General features: G+C 41.7%; 1 protein-coding gene across 1 annotated transcript; it reads right to left on the bottom strand.

Moving 5' to 3' along the window:
* Positions 1–4,813: 4,813 nt before the first annotated feature.
* LOC123068978 (protein argonaute 18) lies at positions 4,814–10,823 on the bottom strand. Its single transcript, XM_044491689.1, has 21 exons — positions 9,741–10,823; positions 9,434–9,642; positions 9,180–9,344; positions 8,946–9,079; positions 8,701–8,816; positions 8,370–8,612; positions 8,104–8,220; positions 7,888–7,995; positions 7,728–7,790; positions 7,232–7,354; positions 7,003–7,147; positions 6,800–6,921; positions 6,569–6,703; positions 6,375–6,478; positions 6,226–6,288; positions 6,080–6,143; positions 5,869–5,992; positions 5,717–5,790; positions 5,532–5,626; positions 5,425–5,456; positions 4,814–5,142 (listed from the first exon to the last, which is right to left on the bottom strand). The coding sequence occupies exons 1-21, from the start codon at positions 10,614–10,616 to the stop codon at positions 4,982–4,984; spliced, it is 3,273 nt and encodes a 1,090-aa protein (XP_044347624.1). The 5' UTR covers positions 10,617–10,823; the 3' UTR covers positions 4,814–4,981.
* Positions 10,824–22,987: the final 12,164 nt, after the last annotated feature.

Here is a 22,987-nt window from a genome sequence, read left to right as displayed (position 1 = left end):
GGAAGATCAACTCCCACTCGATTCAAGTGATTGTTGTACCCAGACAATCTGAGTACAAGCTCAACGATTGAGCTTTTCTCCCTTAGTTTGTAGGCTAAGAAAATCGTCGGAGGTCTTATACCTCTTGACGTGGGCACGATCCTGAAATCCCAATTTCAGCCCTCGAAACATCTCATATGTTCCGCGACATTTCAAAATCGTCTTAGGTGCCTCAACTCTAAACCGTTTAACTGAACTATCACGTAGTTATCAAAACATGTATGTCAAATGTTCGCAACATCCACAGACGATGTTCGAGGTTCAGCACACCGAGCGGTGCACTAAGGACATAAGCCTTCTACAAAGCAACGAGGACAATCCTCAGTTTACGGACCCAGTCCGCATAATTGCTACTATCAACTTTCAACTAAATTTTCTCTAGGAACATATCTAAAACAGTAGAACTAAAGCGCGAGCTACGACATAATTTGCAAGAATCTTTTGACTATGTTCAGGATAATTAAGTTCATCTTATGAACTCCCACTCAGATAGACATCCCTCTAGTCATCTAAGTGATTACATGATCCGAGTCAACTAGGCCGTGTCCGATCATCACGTGAGACGGACTAGTCATCATCGGTGAACATCTTCATGTTGATCGTATCTACCATACGACTCATGCTCGACCTTTCGGTCTCTTGTGTTCCGAGGCCATGTCTGTACATGCTAGGCTCGTCAAGTCAACCTAAGTGTTTCGTGTGTGTAAATCTGGCTTACACCCGTTGTATGTGAATGTTATAATCTATCACACCCGATCATCACGTGGTGCTTCGAAACAACGAACTTTCGCAACGGTGCACAGTTAGGGGGAACACTTTCTTGAAATTTTAATGAGGGGTCATCTTATTTACTACCGTTGTTCTAAGCAGATAAGATGCATAAATATGATAAACATCACATGCAATCAAAAAGTGACATGATATGGCCAATATCATTTTGCTCCTTTTGATCTCCATCTTCGGGGCTCCATGATCATCATCGTCACCGACATGACACCATGATCTCCATCATCATGATCTCCATCATCGTGTTTCCATGAACTTGTCTCGCCAGCTATTACTTCTACTACTATGGCTAATGGTTTAGCAATAAAGTAAAGTAATTACATGGTGTTGTTCAATGACACGCAGGTCATACAATAAATTAAGACAACTCCTATGGCTCCTGCCGGTTGTCATACTCATCGACATGCAAGTCGTGATTCCTATTACAAGAACATGATCAATCTCATACATCACATATCATTCATCATATTCTTTTGGCCATATCACATCACATAGCATACCCTGCAAAAACAAGTTAGACGTTCTCTAATTGTTATTTGCATGTTTTACGCGGCTGCTATGGGTTTCTAGCAAGAACGTTTCTTACCTACGCAAAAACCACAACGTGATATGCCAATTGCTATTTACCCTTCATAAGGACCCTTTTCATCGAACCCGATCCGACTAAAGTGAGAGAGACTGGCACCCGCTAGCCACCTTATGCAACAAGTGCATGTCATTCGGTGGAACCTGTCTCACGTAAGTGTACGTGTAAGGTCGGTCCGGGCTGCTTCATCCCACAATATCGTCGAGATTGGACTAGTAATGGTAAGCATATTGAACAAAATCAACGCCCACAACTACTTTGTGTTCTACTCGTGCATAGAATCTACGCAATAGACCTAGCTCATGATGCCACTGTTGGGGAACGTAGCAGAAATTCAAAATTTTGTACGCAACACCAAGATCAATCTATGGAGTAATCTAGCAACGAGGGGAAGGAGAGAGCATCTACATACCCTTGTAGATCTCTAAGCGGAAGCGTTCAAGAGAACTGGGTTGAAGGATTCGTACTCGTCGTGATCCAAATCACCAGAGATCCTAGTGCCGAACGGACGACACCTCCGCGTTCAACACACGTACAACCCGGTGACGTCTCCCATGCCTTGATCCAGCAAGGAGAGAGGGAGAGGTTGGGGAAGACTCCGTCCAGCAGCAGCACAACGACATGGTGGTGATGGAGGAGCGTGGCAATCCTGCAGGGCTTCGTCAAGCACCACAAGAGACGAGGAGGGAGAGAGGTAGGGCTGCGCCAGGGAGAGGTGGAAACTCTTGTCTCTGGCAGCCCCAAAACCTCAACTACATATAGGGGAGAGGGAGGGGGCTGCGCCCCCTCTAGGGTTCCCACCCCTAGGGGTGCGGCAGCCCAAAACCCATCTAGGGTGGCGGCCAAGGGGGGGAGAGGGGGAAACTTGCCCCCCAAGCAAGGTGGGCGCCCCCTCCCCAAACCCTAGGCGCCTTGGGCCCTTGTGGGGGGGGGGGGGGCGCACCAGCCCACCTGGGGCTGGTCCCCTCCCACACTTGGCCCACGCAGCCCTTTGGGGCCGGTGGCCCCACTTGGTGGACCCCCGGACCCTCCCGGTGGTCCCGGTACATTACCGATAACACCCGAAACTTTTCCGGTGACCAAAACAGGACTTCCCATATATAAATCTTTCCATCCGGACCATTCTGGAAGTCCTCGTGACGTCCGGGATCTCATCCGGGACTCCGAACAACATTCGGTAACCACATATATCTATTCCCTATAACCCTAGCGTCATCGAACCTTAAGTGTGTAGACCCTACGGGTTCGGGAACCATGCAGACATGACCGAGACGTTCTCCGGTCAATAACCAACAACGGGATCTGGATATCCATGTTGGCTCCCACATGTTCCACGATGATCTCATCGGATGAACCACGATGTCGAGGACTCAATCAATCCCGTATACAATTCCCTTTGTCTAGCGGTATTGTACTTGCCTGAGATTCGATCATCGGTATCCCGATACCTTGTTCAATCTCGTTACCGGCAAGTCTCTTTACTCGTTCCGTAACACATCATCCTGTGATCAACCCCTTGGTCACATTGTGCACATTATGATGATGTCCTACCGAGTGGGCCCAGAGATACCTCTCCGTCATGCGGAGTGACAAATCCCAGTCTCGAATCGTGCCAACCCAACAGACACTTTCGGAGATACTCGTAGTGCACCTTTATAGCCACCCAGTTACGTTGTGACGTTTGGTACACCCAAAGCATTCTACGGTATCCGGGAGTTGCACAATCTCATGGTCTAAGGAAATAATTCTTGACATTAGAAAAGCTCTAGCATACGAACTACACGATCTTTGTGCTAGGCTTAGGATTGGGTCTTGTCCATCACATCATTCTCCTAATGATGTGATCCCATTATCAACGACATCCAATGTCCATGGTCAGGAAACCGTAACCATCTATTGATCAACGAGCTAGTTAACTAGAGGCTTACTAGGGACATGGTGTTGTCTATGTACCCACACATGTATCTGAGTTTCCTATCAATACAATTATAGCATGGATAATAAACGATTATCATGAACAAAGACATATAATAATAATAACTAATTTATTATTGCCTCTAGGGCATATTTCCAACAGCTCGTGCACTGTTTGCACTTTTATGATGTATTTTTACTACTAGCAAACATGCCTGTGTGTTCTAACTGGAGAAACTAATCCTCGCATGCCCCTACCGATCCATCTGCGTTACCACTTATTCTCTTCGCCATCATTGTTGATGGCGGTCACTTTGTGTGCGTATTTGTAAGGAACATGATCAATCCCAAGGTGATGAGCTTGGTCATCATACTTTAGCACGCTGTTTTCAGTTTGGTCAAATAAAATGTGAAATATTACAAACCGTTTCTTTTCCATTTTTGAAATGGGGTGGGGGTGTCCAACCACCTGTGCTTCTTTTGTTCATGGACTCAAGCATGTGGTTAAACCAATGAATTATGTTTTCATTAACACCAAAAACAATTAGGGCATAAATCGTGGCAACGTCAATTAACAATGGGTAGGTCGGGGCAACGACAGGAGCTCAACCCACCACCGAGTATGGTTGACATTGTGTTGGTCGGGGGGGGGGGGGGTTGGCTCTAACTCACCGAGGGGCCATGCCCCACATGAGCGATGGTGCTCCTTTGGTGTCAAGGTGCACACCATCAACGGCAAGGGTGATGAATGTGTTGTCTCGGACAACTTCTAGGTAGGGATCAAAGATTGGGGGGGGGGGGGACATAGATTGAGTGTAGGTGAGTTCCTTCATGGTCTTTTTTTATCCGCACGGTCTCGTGCAAAAAAATAGGCCGAAGTAAGGATAGGCAACCTAGTTGTTTGTAGAAAGAGACAAAAATCCAAAATAATACAAGTAAAAAAATGGAAGTTGGTTGAAGGAAAAAAAAGTACTCCAAGGCTGATAAAGGTAAGCAGGAACATTCTCTTCTTTCTTCTTTTGTCATCTTCCATGAGAAGAATAAAAAACAAAAGATGTAGAAAACATAAAAGGAAAAAACATCAAGGCCTCATGCAGTGCAAGGTGTTTTGTGAAAATGGACCAGCTTTTGATCCGGGTTTTTCTTAAGCACAGACATGCCAACACAAACGTTTACGCCCTAAAAAAAAAACACAAATGTGTCTGATTGAACTAACCTCGTCGGAAAAATGGTGGTTCTAGTGTTTATACAATTGAGGTCTGAGAAATTTTCCACAAAAAGGGAATAATGTAAGCTGCGTTGACTGCAACTTATTTTGAAAATAGAAATTTGTTTGTGTGTGTAATCACTAGCTCGTGTGGTGGTATGGTGGACAAAATCATTAATTATTGATTTTTTTAAACTATCTCAAACTTATATGCTAAACATGAACACCAAGATGCTGAATCACTTCAAATAGCAGAACACATAAACTTTCCATTCATACCCTTGCATAAAGTCATAAACCAATCATTCTCTGGAAATATTAAAGACACAAGAGATAGTCCCATGTTCATCAAACCAACAGAAACAAAAAAATCTTCAGGTTGCCATGTATACTTGAAATAAAATCTTAAGAGTTCTCCAGGCTTCAGGCTTCATCCATGTGTGTATGGACTAGCAGTAGAACATGTGGCTTTTGAGCTCATCTTTTATCTCAGGAAGCATCAATGGAGGAGGTGCACTGCCGGCGCTTATCTCCGACGCCATGTCTGGGACTTGGCCTAGGTAGAATCGCGCACGGAACGCAAGTTTATGAGCGTAGTATGCAGGAGGAGCTGCCAAAATACAAGCGAAACATGTTAAGTCAAATTGAGCATAAGATGATAGTAGTAACTACACAAAGTAACCCATATCTGAGACAGTAGAACTCTAATATCACATTCAATCATGGTCCAAACTCGTGTATGTTTTGTAGTTTTGTTTTAAATTCACAGTTTATCTGTGTCTAAACAAATATGGAATCAATGTTCCCTGCACAAGACACCATGGAATTATGTTCATAAAGAGTCTACAGGATGGGATTTAAAACACTGAGCTGGGAGGGAAGAGTGCCATACCAGTCGACACCGAGCGAGTGCAGCTTGCATACCTGAGAAGAGCACGTCACATTATTGAACAGAAAAAACATGCAAAACATACAATATCACGGGTAAAGCACCCTTACGTGTAGCACAGGTTGTTTGTAAGAGACTGCAGGTCATCCGCACTGAAGTTGTTGTCATCTCGCAGCACGTGGTAATGTGCAGGGCGGCTTGTTCCCTGCGTTCGATAAGTTCACAATTCATTAAGATGATACCAATACCATCAAGAAGAAACTACTAAATGTGATGAATGCTGCGTTAACATTACCTTGATCCCAGCATGGCTACAGAGGAAGAAATCAAACTCTGTTGGGTGGCAGATCTGCCTATCAACAACTGTGCCTGCAATTTTACAGGAACATGTGAGAAAAACAATTTCGTAGAAATCAGACATTTTGCTGATGCGATTCATGAAATAACCTGGCATAACATTTCCACTGTTGTCCTGATATTTGCCATCACTTGGGAACAGTCTTGTATGGTGCCTCTTCTGCACCACTATGAAGGTAATTGCCGGCTTCTGACTGTATAAAGCCTTCCATGCCTGAAACAAGGAGTTATGTTATGAATTATATGTCACTAATAGGCCAATGACACCAAGCATTGTTGTTCATCGAATTGGTAGTAACACCTTTTCTATCAACGGGATCTCATCCTCCAGAACCTTTCTGAACTGACCCTCACTTACGCCATCCCTAGCAATGAAATGGAACCAGTGTAAGGGTTTTGGAATGATGATCAAAAGAAAACCAATCAAAACAAGCGGGAATTATGAACCTATAGAATATCAGCTGCTGCGGCTTCTGTTTGGATTGCTTTTCAAACGAAAGTAGCAGCTTCCTGAAAGAAAAGAAAAGAAGAGTAACCAACTGCCTTGTGTGGTATGCATATTTTAAATTTAGGTGCACCTCATGCAAAAAGCTTACTTAACAATGCCCTCGAGGCCTTCAATGAGCTCTACGCGGTGACCTTGTGCATGAACATCACCATGATACTTGGTCACCTCAGGCCAGTCTTGGGAGGCAACAACCTAAATGGAAACCCCATCACAAATCGCAAAAATGTGAAGAAAATAAACTATTGTATATGGTGTCCATTGATTGAAGAAAATAAATCTTACAGAAGCAATGGATGGGGCAGTATCATCTAGAGCACTAGGATGAGTAACATCTGCACCGAAGATAATCGTTGGCTTTTTCCAAACAACTGGTAAGCTTACTTGTATATCAGAAAATACCGAATTCCTCCCCCCACACTGTGAAGACGGCAAATGATTTCAAAGAGGAATAAAAATCTTTGTTATATATATTTTTGACAACAAACTACGTTTTACAATAGAAATTGAATTTACCTTGGCATTGATCTTAAGAGCAACATTCGCAAGAAACTGAGGACTTGATTTCTCGACATTTTTAAGTAGACAACACTGCGACATCAGACCAATGTCTGTTTCACAGATCCTTTTAATATCACCTGTGGAACAAATGACATCAGGCATGGGATATGTCATGATGACATCTGCAAAGGAATCAAATCTACGACAAGACACATTACCATACAGGCTGCCATTTTTATTTGGCAGTATAGCAAGTACGAGGTCAATCTTCATATTCCCCGCTTGCTGACGTACTTCACGGAGTTTGGCTTCAACTTGATCTGAACGAGCATGGAATATCTTAAGCTTTGCACCGTTGAAGTTCTGCAAATCAAATGGAAAAAGACTTATCACTGGAAGAAAATTTGGGCCACAACACAATTAGAAGGGATAGTCAGGAAAATTTACCACTCCAGTTGTGGAGGACATTACACTCAGTTTGCCGCAGAAGATACGAACTTGATCCTCAGTCAATTCATTGCAAAAGTTTACACATGCCCAAATACCAACCTTGGCACCATTTACGACTTTCTGCACGTCAAAGTGAGTTTACCAACCATGCTTTCAGTACTTTCCACAGAGAACCAGGAGAAATCAATAAATTTTTAGGATGGCAGCAAGGTGTACTAGATATAAACAGGAGAATAATACAACTAAAAAACAAACCGCTATCATTATTTTTTGAAGTTTGAAGAACAAAGCTTCTATAAAAAGTATAACTGAAAAACTAGCGCCACTGGAAAATTGAATTAAAAAAAGGTGTCCTAAAGTACCTGACCAAAATAAGGTGCAAACCTCGATTACACATTCAAACATGCAAACAATTATTAGTTGTGCACTTGTACTATTAGAAAAATGCTCTGTCACTAGTGTATAAAGAATGTTCAAGTTACTCATGGTGTACCTTGCCTCTCATGTTCCACGCCCCATTTTCTGGGTGGCAAGACGCAGTACCATGGTACCTCAGCTACAACAAGAAAAAATCAAACACGAGCTGATCAGAGAAGTAGTAGTACAAGATTGCAAAGAAGAGCACTGCGAATATTGGAAGTGGGGTTCGTTACCATTGGAGCAGGCAGAACTCTAGCCTGAACAGAAGTTGGGTTGCTGTCAACTTCTATACCAAACTCATTTGCACGTTTGGCGCTGTTATATTTGTTCTCCAGAACAGACTAATAGAAAAAGGAAAGACAGGATCAGTGAAAGGTTCAAAACGAACTTTGCTAGACTATTTCATCTGACAAAAGTTAACATGCAGAAAAGACAGCAGAAGAAATCACCTTGCGAATGGAGGTCTCACGCCCAGCTGGATGCTGGCAGGCTATAGACATCATTTTAGAAACCTGGCCGTCATCCAGCTTCTTTTGGTACCGCTGTCCGGGAACTATATTGCAGACCTGAAGAGCAATCACAAGTGTATTTATCAGAACATATGCTACGTACAATGCAAAACGAAAGTTGCATCAGAAGTTCAGAACATATGAAAGTGCTTGGTGTAGAACATATGGAAGTATGTTGAGAAGATGAAGTCGATTTCTGCACAAACCTCTATTGGAAGATAGTTGGGTTTCTGCTCCGTTCCAACTTGCAGGCATCGGAGAAAATCGTAACGCAGCTGCAGCTTGTAGGTTTCTCGAAAGTAGTCCCTCACAGTCTTGGTTTCGCCGGTTGATAATTGGAACCTCAATTCTCTGGCAGAATCCTTTGTCAAGCCAGCGATGCGGTATTTCCTGCGCATCTGGCCTCGGTGGGTGACCTCAACCCTCAAACCCCTGAGGGCCTTCTTAATCTGCAGTGAAATGCACAACCATGACCTGCCATATACCACCACAGCAGAAACTTCGCAGCGATACATTTGATACAGAAAATATGCATACCTTCACATAATCAAGTTCATTTTGAATGCCGCGAGAGAGATGATCTTTCCTGTTAAGAATCTCCGCGATGAAATCAATCAGGGACCCACCTCCAACAAAAGCAGTCGAAGACATGTCTGCAATCCAAAATTCACAGTACATTTATTGGCAAGTACGCATATTATCCCATCATTCATGCATCCTGGCACGACATGTTGCACGTAAGTGGAAGTGGAAACAGAATGCAAGGAATACATGTCACTGACCAATGTTGAGGGACAATCCACTTTGGGTAGGTCTGATGCTCTGGTAGAACCCATTCCATCCTTCGATGCCCTGGCCTAACTGGATGGGATCCTTGATGGTCCGCGAGAAGAAAGACCGGCCTACCGGGACGAATCTAAGGCGAACAGTGACAACAAGTCCCAATCCCAAATCAGAAGATCATGCAAAATGATAGATGACGACTAACGAGGCAAAGGGCAGAGATAAATTGTTACCCCATGTCGTCCCGTTCGTTGAGCACGATGTCACGCAACACAATGTCGAGCACCTGCAGCGCCTGCGCCGGTATGTCCGTGGGGATCCCGGACATGAGCATCTGCAGCTGCTGCAGGCTGACCAGGGTGGCGTGCTTGATGGTCACCTTGAACTTCCTCTCCCTCCTGCAAACATACAACATGTCATGGGGAACCTGATCTGCTCATCTTGTAATGTCGTGTGGCACACTGACTGACTGACTGATTGAGTTTACCTTTGCCCAGGTGGACCTGGGTTTTTGTCAGCCAAGGTGACCTCGAACTCCTTGGTTTTAAAGGGCAGCTCGCCGGCGGTGTACAGGCTCTTGCGGCCGTCGTAAGCTGGGAGGCGACCACCGAGAGTGGTACTCTGGTGGTCCTTCACAAGAGTGCACATGACAGCTCGGAAAACGCCCGTCATGGTCGGCTCCGGCGACATGGTCACCTGAAATCAAGAAATAAGCGCACAAAATATGGCCACGTCAGTGAGTACTGAGCAGTGCACACCTGAGAAGAACGTAGTGACGATCGAGGGGAACGTACGTCGTATTGGTGCAGGCCCTTGTCCACGAGGCCGACGAAGAAGTGGTTGGCCCTCACCAGGCACACCTGCCCGTTTCTGCCAAACCCGGGGCGCCCCGGGAACATCGGCTCGGCACGGCTGATGTCCATCGCCTGGAACTTCTCCCGGAGCTGGGCCGCCTCTGTGTGGTAGCGCTCGGAGAGGGGAGGCCCCGCGACTTGGAGAGCGAGGGGGTCGGGCTGGTTCTGGCCTCCTCCTCTGCCGCCGCGGCCGCCGTAGTTGTTGCCGCCACGGCCACCGCCGTAGTTGTTGCCACCACGGCCGCCGCCGTAGTCGTTGCCGCCCTGCTGATAGCCACGGCCTCGGCCGCGTCCGCCATCGCCAGGCCCTTCGTAGCCACGGCCGCGGCCTCCACCATCGCCGCCGCCTTGGTAGCCGCGTCCTCGGCCGCGGCCACCGCCGTCGCCGCCGCCTTGGTACCCACGCCCTCTTCCGCCGCCGCCGCCATCACCGCCTCCCTGGTAGTACCCACGGTCATCGCCCTCTCCCTGGTAGTACCCACGCCCTCTCCCGCCGCCATCACCGCCACCCTGGTAGTACCCACGACCACCGCCACCATCTCCTTGGTAGTAACCACGGCCACGGCCACCGCCATCACCGCCACCATCTCCTTGGTAGTAACCACGGCCACGGCCACCACCATCACCGCCCCCATCTCCTTGGTAGTACCCGCGGCCACGGCCACCACCATCACCGCCCCCATCTCCTTGGTAGTACCCGCGGCCACGGCCACCACCATCACCGCGCCCACGACCAGCGCCGCCGCGGCCTCCATACCCGGCCTGAGCAGCATCTGGATTCGCCCGGCCGCCGCCGCGGCCCCCTCGGCTCGCCATCACCCCCTCACCAAGCGCAAGCGCACGAACTGGAAGCGAAGCGACCCACAGGCGTGCGCCAACCGCCTCTCTCGCTCTCTCGCTCTCTCCCCCGCGCGCCTCGTGGATTGGTGAGGAAGAAAGAAACAGAACGAATCTTTATGTAGATTTTCACGGGAGAAATCGAATCGCGGCGGTTAATGATGGCACGTAATCTGGCGCAGTAATGGCCGGGGAGGGGATAAGCCAGAAACAAATTCGCCTCGTCGAATTCCGAAGCGACTATTAATTCTCGCGTGCTGCCGTTTCACTATTCTCCATAAATGACGGAGATCGTATCGGGGAGTGAATGGAAGGTTTTGATTGTGAATCCACGTAAACGGAAGGTTTTGATTGGCAGGGAAACAAATCTTTAGGTAGATTTTCACGGGAAATCGCTGTAAATTCTTCCGATTGATCAAGATTTTAGCTGGTGCACTTATGGCCGCCGGGAAGGAGATTTGTGTTTGACAACGGGCCTTTTTGATCCATTTCCATTTGAGAAACCCAAATTTGAACATTGGGCTAAAAGAAACTGGGAAACAACTGCCATCTCTGGCTATACATGAAACCGGTTAAAACAACATGATCGAGCACAGCCTAGCAAGGCTATGGATGGGCACACTTTTTTCAACATTTCACATTATCTACAACTTCTATGAAATATAGTATTATTACTTTCCTATGAAAAGCACCAAGGGCGGAGATCCGAGCCATCTGCACCGTCCATGAAGTCTAACCTGGCGGCCCATGTTCCTCCTATGTTTATCACTAATTATATCTTAATGTTATATGCGATCTATCCACAATTAATATTCTAATCTAAATATCAGCACACATTTAACATTTTGCCAAAATATCGATGGGCACTTAATATTCTACCAAATATGAACGTGCGATTAATATGCTACCTAATATATCATACGCAAAAAAATCCTACCTAATATCGACATACATTGCACATACACGATTAGTACTTACAACGAAACATCACAACTAAAGGGAAAACGATCGCAATCGGGCGACCGATCGCAGCTTCCGCCGGTCGCTGGTGCGTCATTCGATCCATTCAAAAAAAATTGCTTCCCTTTTTTCGTTGAGTGTTCAGTTTCTCAACATTCTCCATTTTTCTAAATCTTGTGCGCGGTGATATGATCTTGATTCACTTGTGGAGGTGATTTAAATTTGGTAGTCCCCAACATCACTGTGTATAATTGGGCATGACAATAGTGTCTTGGTCAGACAAAATCACCATAGGGAAATCCAAAATATTTAGTTCCATCAACCCCTTCATGTTTATTATCTTTGGTAGTTTTTTTGCTCACACTCTCACAACTTTCAATTCAAATCTTCATTTGATCATTACTTGTGAACCATGACACCTTTTCAATTGATTCTTTTTGCACTTGAACACTTATGTTCAATACTTGTTGTTCATATCATGTTAACCCAAAATTCATATAATTTTAACATGTTGATTCAAATTCAATTCAAACTTCATTTCACTATAACTTGAGTTGTAGTGCTCTTATTCAAATGATTGTTTATGCAAATGAACTCTCATGTCATGTGCAATCTGTAAAACAACATGGATGTTTTTATCCAAATACTTTTGATCATGTTCCATACTATCTCAAATGTAAGCTTGTATAGCAATATCTATTCATCTGTTGGCTCTCTCGAGTTAATTCCTTCATCTACCATCTGATAGCACATAGAGACCTATGTTATATATTAAGCCTACTTATATTAATGTTTCTTATTTTTCTTTTGACTCTTCTTTATGGCATGATTGTTTATTTGGATCCTTCCATTTACGATAAATTGCTTCGAGTGTGACGAGTAGAAATATCAAGATTGTGAGTGCGACTGATACGTCTCCAACATATATATAATTTATGAAGTATTCATGCCATGTTTGCAACAATTTTATATGGTTTTGGTACGATTTGAATGGAACTAACCCAGGCTGACACTGTTTTTAGCAAAAGTACCATGGTGTCATTTGTTGTGCAGAAATAAAAGTTCTCGAAATAGGCTGAAAAATTACGTTGATTTTTTATGAACCAGACGAGACCCACGGAGCACCGGAGCTGGACCAGGAAGTGGCTGAGGGAGCCACAAGCCTGGGGGGAGCCACCCCTACGGCGCCCCCCCCCCCGAGCTTGTGGGCCCCTCGGGCACCCCCTTGACGTGAGACCGACGCAAAAATTCCTATAAATACCCAAACCCCCAGAAAGAACCCTAGATGAGAAGTTCCTCCACCGCAAGCCTCCGTATCCATGAAAACTCAATCGGGACCTTGTTCAGGCACCCTGCCGGAGTGGGAAATCATCACCGAAGGCCATATTCATCATCTCGGTGGCCACCATGATGAGGAGGGAGTAGTTCACCCTCGGGGCTGAGGGTAAGTACCAGTAGTTATGTGTTGGATCTCTCTCTCTCTCTCTCTCTCTCTCTCTCTCTCTCTCTTGTTCTTGATTTGGCACGATATTGATGAAACCGCGAGCTTTGTTAATATAGTTGGATCATATGGTGTTTCTCCCTCTCTATATTGTTGTGATGAGTTGAGTTTTTACCTTTGAGATTTCACTATTATTGAATTGAATACTTGTTAGATTTGAGAACACTTGATGTATGTCCTGCATATGAATACCCATGGTGACAATGGGGTATTATATTGATTCACTTGATGTATGTTTTGGCACTCAACTTGCGGATTCCCGAGGTGACATTGGGGTAATCTATGCATGGGGGTTGATGGCACGTTTTCGACCTACTTTCTCCGGTAGAAACTTTAGGGGCACTCTTTGAAGTTCTTTGTGTTGGATTGAATATTATGAATCTAAAGTTGTTTGATGCATATTGTATAATCAACTCACGAATACTTGTGGTGACATTGGAGTATCTAAGTGATATTAGAGTTGGTTGATGTGTATCATATGGTGTTATTCTAGTATGAACTCTAGGGTTGTTTGTGACACGTATAGGAGTAGCTCAATACACTGATCGAAAAGGATAACTTTGAGGTGGTTTCGTACCCTACAAACAATTTCATCTTATGTTCTTTGCTAGATAAGAACTTTGGTGTGACTCTTTCTCGCACGTTGAGGGATTGTTATATGATTCAATTATGTTAGCACCGTTGAGAGATTGCACTAGTGAAAGTATGAACCCCAAGCCTTGTTTTCAAGCATTGCTATACCGTTTGTGCTTCGTTTTATTACTTGCTACCTTGCTGTTTTTATATTTTCAGATTACAAAATCCTATATCTACTATCCATATTACACTTGTATCACCATCTCTTCGCCGAACTAGTGCACCTATACAATTTGCCATTGTATTGGGTGTGTTGGGGACACAAGAGATTTCTTGTATTTGGTTACAGGGTTGTTTGAGAGAGACCATCTTCATCCTGCGCCTCCCACGGATTGATAAACCTTAGGTCATCCACCTGAGGGAAATTTGCTATTGTCCTGCAAAACTCTGCACTTGGAGGCCCAACACGAGTCTACAAAAACAAGTTGTGTAGTAGACATCAAGCTCTTTTCTGGCGCCGTTGCCGGGGAGGTGAGTGCTTGAAGGTATATCTTTAGATCTTGCAATTGAATCTTTTAGTTTCTTGTTTTATCACTAGTTTGGTTTATAAACAAAAACTACAAAAAATGGAAGTGAGGTTGCCTCATATTCTTCTTCTCTATCATGTCTTTATTGAAAATGATGGATTGGAAAATTATGCCAAAGTGTTAGAAGAAGAATTTAATAAAATGTTTGGCCTTAAATCTTTGAATGATGAGCATGATTGCAATGTTGTTAGTATGCTTTCCATGAATATTCATGATGCTAATGATATGTAAAGTCATAAGCTTGGGGATGCTATGTTTGATGAAGATGATGTTTTTAGTCCCGCAAGTTTCGATGAGAAAATTTATTATGATGATTGCATGCCTCCTATTTATGATGAGTACAATGATGAAAGTGGGTTTGGAAGAGTGTCAACTCCAGGAATTAATGATCCCACTATTTTGGAGGGTGTTGAATCTTATTGTAATAATTATGAAAGTGGATTTGGAGAGGTCATGACTTTATTTAATGATGATTCCACTATCTTGGAAGAGGCTTCAATTGATTTTGACAACAAAGTTGCTATATATGATGATTATTGTGATGACATGTATGCTATAAAGAATAATGATAACCATGAAACTTGTCATTGTGATTCTTATTTTCAATTGGATTATGCCAATCAAGCATCACATGATGGTTATTTTGTTGAGTTTGCTCCCGCTATTATGAAGGAGAATAAATTTGCTTATGTGGAGAGTAATAAAATTTCTATGCTTGTGGATCATGAAAAGAATGCTTTATGTGATAGTTATATTATTGAATTAATTCATGATGCTACTGAAAATTATTATGAAAGAGGAACAAATTCGTTTACATATATCAATAATATCAAGTTTCCTCCCTGTGTGTTGAAAGTTTTGAAGTCATGCTTGTTTGGCCTTCCTATGCTAGTTGATTCTTGCCCCCATAAAGTGTTTGATCACAACATACCTATTCATCGGAAGTGGGTTAGGCTTAAATGTGCTAGTCATGTGATTCATGATGCTCTCTTTGTGTTTCTTTACTTCTATGTGAGCATCATTGAAATCATCATGCCTAGCTAAAAAGGCATTAAAGAAAAGCGCTTCTTGGGAGACAACCCAGTATTTCTACCTACTGTTTTTATGTGTTCACATTATTAAGCTATTGTATTAATCATGTTTCATAGCTTTTGTTTCAATAAAGTGCCAAGTAAAGCCTTTGGGATAGTGTGGATGATAATTGATTTGATTCTGTGCAAAAACAGAAACTTTTGCATCCAATGTAGACATTCCCTAATTTTACTGGAACATGATTTTGGTTTGAAATTTTTACACATGATTTATTTAAAAATTCCCTACGTTCTCCTAATTTTTCAGAATTTTTAGAGTTGTAGAAGTATGGTCATTGTTCATATCATTACAGGTTGTTCTGTTTTTCTGACAGATTCTGTTTTCAATGCATAGTTTGCTTAGTAACAAAGTGAATGGTTTGCTCTTTATCATACTAACCAATCTCACGAAGTTCCATTAAGTTTTGTGTGATTGAAGTTTTCAAGTTTTGGGTGAGATATCGATATGAGGAGAATGAGGAGGGGCAAGACCCTAAGATTGGGGATGCCCAAGGTACCCCAAGGTAATATTCAAGGAAGACCCAATCAACTAAGTTGGGGATGCCCCGGATGGCATCCCCTCTTTCACCTTCAACATTATCGGTAACCTCACTCGAAACTATATTTTTATTCGTCACATGATATGAGTTTTCCTTGGAGTGTCATTTTTGCTGTTGAGATTTTCTTGATGCTATTTAGAATGATGTTTTGTGTATTTTATTTCAATAAAATTGTCAAGGATAGCCTTCGCCATGCTTAGTTTGCAAGTATATGAGTTGCTGTTTTCAAAACAGAAAGTTGCACGCTATTGTGTGAATTCTCTAGAAAAGTTAGAACATGAGAAAATGTTGAAATTTTGACACAATAAGCTATGATATATTTTCTACAATGTGGTAATTTTTCAGAATTTTTTTAGTCAAATAATTATGGATCCTTCTTCATCCTTTACAAACTTTCCTATTTAGACAGATTGTTGTTATGATTGCATTGTTTGCATATGCTTGCTTGTTTAATGATTCTATTTGAAAGATAGGAGTATTAAATATGCAGAGGCATTTAGTAGGCAATGTTAAATAATAATTTTAGTGATTTGTTATGGTAGATAATGATAAGGTTTTGCATTGATTTATATTAACTTATCTCACGAGTTCTTGTTGAGTTTTGTGTGGATGAAGTTTCTAAGGATTAGAGAAACCGTGATATGAGAAGAATTAAGGAGACATGAAATCTCAAACTTGGGGATGCCAAAGGCATCCCAAGTATTTATTCTAATAAGTCTCAAGCATCTATGCTTGGGGATGCCCCGATAGGTGATACGTCTCCAATGAATCTATAATTTTTGATTGTTCCATGCTATTATATTACCCCTGTTGGATGTTTATGGGCCTTATTTTACACATTTATATCATTTTTGGGACTAACCTACTAACCGGAGGCCCAGCCCGTATTGCTGTTTTTTGCCTATTTCAGTATTTCGAAGAAAAGGAATATCAAACGGAGTCCAAACGGAATGAAACCTTCGGGAGCGTGATTTTTGGAACGAACATGATCCAGAGGACTTGGAGTGCAAGTCAAGAAGCAATCGAGGCGGCCAGGAGATAGGAGGGCGCGCCCACCCCTCCTGGGCGCGCCCCCTGTCTCCTGGGCCCCTCGAGTGGCCACCGACATACTTCTTCCTCCTATATATATCCACGTACCCCGGAAACATCCCGATAGCCAACGAAAAACAATTTCCACCGCCGTAACCTTCTGTATCCGCGAGATCCCATCTTGGAGCCTTCGCCGGTGCTCCGTCGGAGGGGGAATCATCCACGGAGGGCTTCTACATCAACACCATAGCCCCTCCGATGAGTTGTGAGTAGTTTACCACAGACCTTCGCATCCATAGTTATTAGCTAGATGGCTTCTTCTCTCTTTTTGGATCTTAATACAATGTTCTCCCCCTCTCTTGTGGAGATCTATTTGATGTAACTCTTTTTTTGGTGTGTTTGTCGAGATCCGATGAATTGTGGGTTTATGATCAAGTTTATCTATGAGAAGTATTTGAACCTCCTCTGAATTCTTTTATGTATGATTGAGTTATCTTTGCAAGTCTCTTCGAATTATCAGTTTGGTCTGGCCTACTAGATTGATCTTTCTTGACATGGGAGAAGTGCTTAGCTTTGGGTTCAATCTTGCGGTGTCCTACCCAGTGACAGAAAGGGTTGCAAGGCACGTATTGTATTGTTGCCATCGAGGATAAAAAGATAGGGTTTATATCATATTGCTTGAGTTTATCCCTCTACATCATGTCATCTTTCTTAATGTGTTACTCTGTTCTTATGAACTTAATACTCTAGATGCATGCTGGATAGTGGTCAATGTGTGGAGTAATAGTAGTAGATACAGGCAGGAGTCGGTCTACTTGTCACGGATGTGATGCCTATATACATGATCATGCCTAGATAATCTCATAATTATTCGCTTTTCTATCAATTGCTCGACAGTAATTTGTTCACCCACCGTAATACTTATGCTATCTTGAGAGAAGCCACTAGTGAAACCTATGGCCACCAGGTCTATCTTTTATCGTATAAGCTTTCAATCTACTTTTATTTGCATCTTTACTTTTTGCATCTATATTATAAAATAACAATAATATATTTATCTTATCATACTATCTCTATTAGATCTCACTTTCGCAAGTGGCCCTGAAGGGATTGACAACCCCTTTATTGCGTTGTTTGTGAGTTCTTTGTTTGTTTGTGTAAGTGCGTGGGACTTTTGAGGAGCCTCCTACTGCATTGATACCTTGGTTCTCAAAAACTGAGGGAAATACTTACGCTACTATTGCTGCATCACCCTTTCCTCTTCAAGGAAAACCAACGCAAGCTCAAGATGTAGCAAGAAGGATTTCTGGCGCCGTCACCGGGGAGGTCTTCGCTCAAGTCAAGACATACCAAGTACCCATCACAAACTCATCTTCCTCGCATTTACATTATTTGCCATTTGCCTGTCGTTTTCCTCTCCCCCACTTCACCCTTGCCGTTTTATTTGCCCTCTCTTTCCCAATCTTCTCCTCTCTTTTTCGCTTGCCCTTTTTCTGTTTGCTTGTGTGTTGGATTACTTGTTGCCATGGTGCAAGATAAAACCAAATTGTGTGATTTCTCCAATACCAATAATAATGATTTCCTTAGTACTTCGATTGCTCCTCTTAATGATGTTGAGTCTTGTGAAATCAATACTGCTTTGCTGAATTTTGTTATGAAAGATCAATTCGCCGGCCTTCCTAGTGAAGATGCCGCTACTCATCTAAACAACTTTGTTGATTTGTGTGATATGCAAAACAAGAAAGATACATATAATTATATTGTTAAATTGAAGTTATTTCCGTTTTCACTTAGAGATCGTGCTAAAGTTTGGTTTTCGTCTTTGCCTAAAAATAGTATTGATTCTTGGAACAAGTGCAAAGATGCTTTTATCTCTAAGTATTTTCCTCCCGCTAAGATCATCACTCTTAGGAACGATATTATGAATTTTAAACAACTTGATCATGAGCATGTTGTCCAATCTTGGGAAAGAATGAAATTGATGATTCGCAATTGCCCTACTCATGGTTTGAATTTATGGATGACCATACAAAATTTTTATGCCAGTTTGAACTTTGCTTCTAGAAATCTTTAAGATTCGGCCGCGGGAGGCACGTTTATGGAAATCACGTTAGGATATGCTACAAAACTTCTTGATAATATTATGGCTAATTATTCTCAATGGCACACCGAAAGATCTTCTAGTAAAAAAGTGCATGCTATAGAAGAAATCAATGTTTTGAGTGGAAAGATGGATGAACTTATGAAGTTTTTTGCTACTAAAAATACTCCTATTGATCCCAATGATATGCCTTTGTCTACTTTGATTGAGAATAATAATGAATCTATGGATGTGAATTTTGTTGGTAGGAATAGTTTTGGAAACAATGCTTATAGAGGAAACTTTAATTCTAGACCGTTCCCTAGTACTTCTAATAATTATTGAAAAATCCTATAATAATTCTTATGGTAATTTTAATAAGATGCCCTCTGATTTTGAGAATAGTGTGAAAGAATTTATGATGTCTCAAAAGAATTTTAATGCTTTGCTTGAAGAAAAATTGCTCAAAGTTGATGATTTGGCTAGGAACGTTGATAGACTTTCGCTTGATGTTGATTCTCTTAAACTTAGATCTACTCCTCATAAGCATGATATCAATGAGTCCCTCAAAGCAATGAGAAATTCCATTGATGAGTGCAAGGAAAGAACCGCTAGATTGCGTGCTAAGAAAGATTGCTTTATAAAGGCGTGTTCTTCTAGTTTCAATGAAAATAATTATGAAGATCTTAAAGTTATTGATGTGTCTCCTATTAGATCTTTGTTTTACAATATGAATCTTGATAATAATGGCATTGGAGATGAGCCAACTTTAGTTAGAAGGCGTCCCAATAATTCGGAGTTTTTAGATCTTGATGCTAAATTTGGTAAAAGTGGGATTGGAGAGGTCATGACTTTAAATAGTATTGAACCCACTATCTCGGATTTCAAGGAATTTGATTATGATAATTGTTCTTTAGAAGGTTGTATTTCCTTGTTGCAATCCGTTGTTAATTCTCCCCATGCTTATAGTCAAAATAAAGCTTTTACCAAACATATCGTTGATGCCTTGATGCAATCTTATGATGAAAAACTTAATTTGGAAGTTTCTATACCTAGAAAACTTAATGATGAGTGGTAACCTACTATAAATATTAAATTAAAGATCATGAGTGTTTTGCTTTGTGTGATTTGGGTGCTAGTGTTTCCATGATTCCGAAAACTTTATGTGATATTCTAGGTTTCCATGATCTTGATGATTGCTCTTTAAATTTGCACCTTGCGGATTCCATCATTAAAAAGCCAATGGGAAGGATCAATGATGTTCTCATTGTTGCAAATAGAAATTTGGTGCCCGTAGATTTTATCGTTCTTGATATTGATTGCAATCTTTCTTGCACTATTATTCTTGGTAGACCTTTCCTTAGAACAATTGGCGCGATTATTGATATGAAGGAAGGGAATATTAGATTCCAGCTTCCATTAAGAAAAGGCATGGAGCACTTTCCAAGAAATAAAGTCAAATTACCTTATGAATCTATCATGCGAGCTACTTATGAATTGAGTGCCAAAGATGGCACTACTTAGATCTATCTTCGCTTTTATGCCTAGCTAGGGGCGTTAAACGATAGCGCTAGTTGGGAGGCAACCCAATTTTATTTGTGTTTTTGTTTTTGTTTTTGTTTAGTAATAAACTTTGCATCTACCTTCTGTTTAGATGTGTTTTTATGTTTTAATTAGTGTTTGTGCCAAGTAGAACCTATAGGATAACCTATGATGATAGTTGATTTGATTCTGCTGAAAAACAGAAACTTTGCACGCACGAAATTAGTTTTGTTAAGTCACAGAAACGTGATTTTGCGTTGATTCTTTTTGATGATGATCAATAGAAAAATTGTACAGGACTTCCTATTTTGGTAGGATTTTTAGAGTTCCAGAAGTTTGCGTTAGTTACATATTGCTACAGACTATTCTGTTTTTGACAGATTCTGCCTTTCGTGTGTTGTTTGCTTATTTTGATGCATCCATGGCTAGTAAAATAGTTTATAAACCATAGAGAAGTTGGAATACAGTAGGTTTAACACCAAAATAAATAAAGAATGAGTTAATTACAGTACCTTATGTGGTGGTTTTGTTTTCTTTCACTAACGGAGCTTATGAGATTTCCTGTTGAGTTTTGCGTTGTGAAGTTTTCAAGTTTTGGGTAAAGATTTGATGGACTATGGAATAAGTAGTGGCAAAAGCCTAAGCTTGGGGATGCCCATGGCACCCCAAGATATCCAAGAATAGCCAAAATCCTAAGCTTGGGGATGCCCCGGGAAGGCATCCCCTCTTTCGTCTTCGTTCATTGGTAACTTTACTTGGAGCTATATTTTTATTCGCCACATGATATGTGTTTTGCTTGGAGCGTCTTGTATGATATTAGTTTTTGATTTTTAGTTTACCACAATCATACTTGCTGTACACACCTTTTGGGAGAAGCCTACTTGATTAGAGTTTATCAGAATATGCTATGTGCTTCACTTATATCCTTTGAGCTAGATAGTTTTTGCTCTAGTGCTTCACTTATATCTTTTAGAGCTCGGTGGTGGCTTAATTTTGTAGAAATTGCTAGTCTATCATGCTTCACTTATATTATTTTAAGAGTCTTTTAGAACAGCATGGTATTTGCTATGGTTATAAAATTGGTCCTAGAATGGTAGGCATCCAAGTTGGGTATAATAAAAACTATCATAGGAAGTGAATTGGATGCTATGATCAACTTGATACTTGATAATTGTTTTGAGATATGGAGGTAGTGATATTAAAGTCATGCTAGTTGGGTGATTATGAATTTAAAGAATGCTTGTGTTGAAGTTAGCAATTCCCGTAGCATGCACGTATGGTTAAAGTTGTGTCACAAATTTGAAACATGAAGTGTACTTGGATTGTGCATCCTTATGAGTGGCGGTCGGGGACGAGCGATGGTCTTTTCCTACCAATCTATCCCTCTAGGAGCATGCGCGTAGTGCTTGGTTTTTGATGACTTCTAAATTTTTGCAATAATTATATGAGTTCTTTTGACTAATGTTGAGTCTATGGATTATACGCACTTTTACCTTTCCACCATTGCTAGCCTCTTCGGTACCGTGCATTGCCCTTTCTCACCTTGAGAGTTGGTGCAAACTTCGCCGGTGCATCCAAACCCCGTGATATGATACGCTTTGTCACACATAAACCTCCTTATATCTTCCTCAAAACAGCCATCATACCTACCTATTATGGCATTTCCATAGCCATTCCGAGATATATTGCCATGCAACTTTCCACCGTTCCGTTCATCATCATGACATACATTACTTTTGTCATATTGCCATTGCATGATCATGTAGTTGACATCGTATTTGTGACAAAGCCACCATGCATAATTTTTCATACATGTCACTCTTGATTCATTGCACCATCCCGGTACACTGCCGGAGGCATTCATATAGAGTCATATCTTGTTCTAGTTTTGAGTTGTAATTCATATGTTGTAGTCAATAAAAGTGTGATGATCATCATTATTAGAGCATTGTCCCAAAGAAAAAAAAGAAAAAGAAAAAAAGAAAGGCCAAAAAGAAAACAAAAAGAAGGCCAAAGAAAAAAAAAGAAAAAAAAGAAAAAAAGAAAATAAATAAAAAAGGGGGCAATGTTACTATCTCTTTTTTCCACACTTGTGCTTCAAAGTAGCACCATGTTCTTCATATAGCGAGTCTCATATATTGTGCTTCAAAGTAGCACCATGTTTTTCATATAGAGAGTCTCATATGTTGTCACTTTCATATACTAGTGGGAATGCTTCATTATAGAACTTCGCTTGTATATTCCTACGATGGGCTTCCTCAAATGCCCTAGGTCTTCGTGAGCAAGCAAGTTGGATGCACACCCACTAGTTTTCTTTTGTTGAGCTTTCATTCATTTATAGCTCTAGTGCATCCGTTGCATGACAATCCATACTCCTCATGTTGACATCAATTGATGGGCATCTCCATAGCCCGTTGATTATCCTCGTCAATGTGAGACTTTCTC

The sequence above is a fragment of the Triticum aestivum genome, chromosome 3B (assembly GCF_018294505.1).
Source record: "Triticum aestivum cultivar Chinese Spring chromosome 3B, IWGSC CS RefSeq v2.1, whole genome shotgun sequence".
Taxonomy (NCBI): Eukaryota; Viridiplantae; Streptophyta; class Magnoliopsida; order Poales; family Poaceae; genus Triticum; species Triticum aestivum.
The sequence above is the reverse complement of the archived record's forward strand: the minus strand, read 5'-3'. Positions and strand labels throughout refer to the sequence as shown.

Excerpts from the sequence above, each read along its gene's own strand:
- LOC123068978 (XM_044491689.1), bottom strand. The coding sequence starts at position 10,616 with ATGGCGAGCCGAGGGGGCCGCGGCGGCGGCCGGGCGAATCCAGATGCT. Across the intron at positions 8,613-8,700 it reads ATGAACTTGATTATGTGAAG|ATTAAGAAGGCCCTCAGGGG; the intron begins GTATGCATATTT and ends ATTTCACTGCAG. Across the intron at positions 6,479-6,568 it reads CTGCCCCATCCATTGCTTCT|GTTGTTGCCTCCCAAGACTG; the intron begins GTAAGATTTATT and ends GTTTCCATTTAG.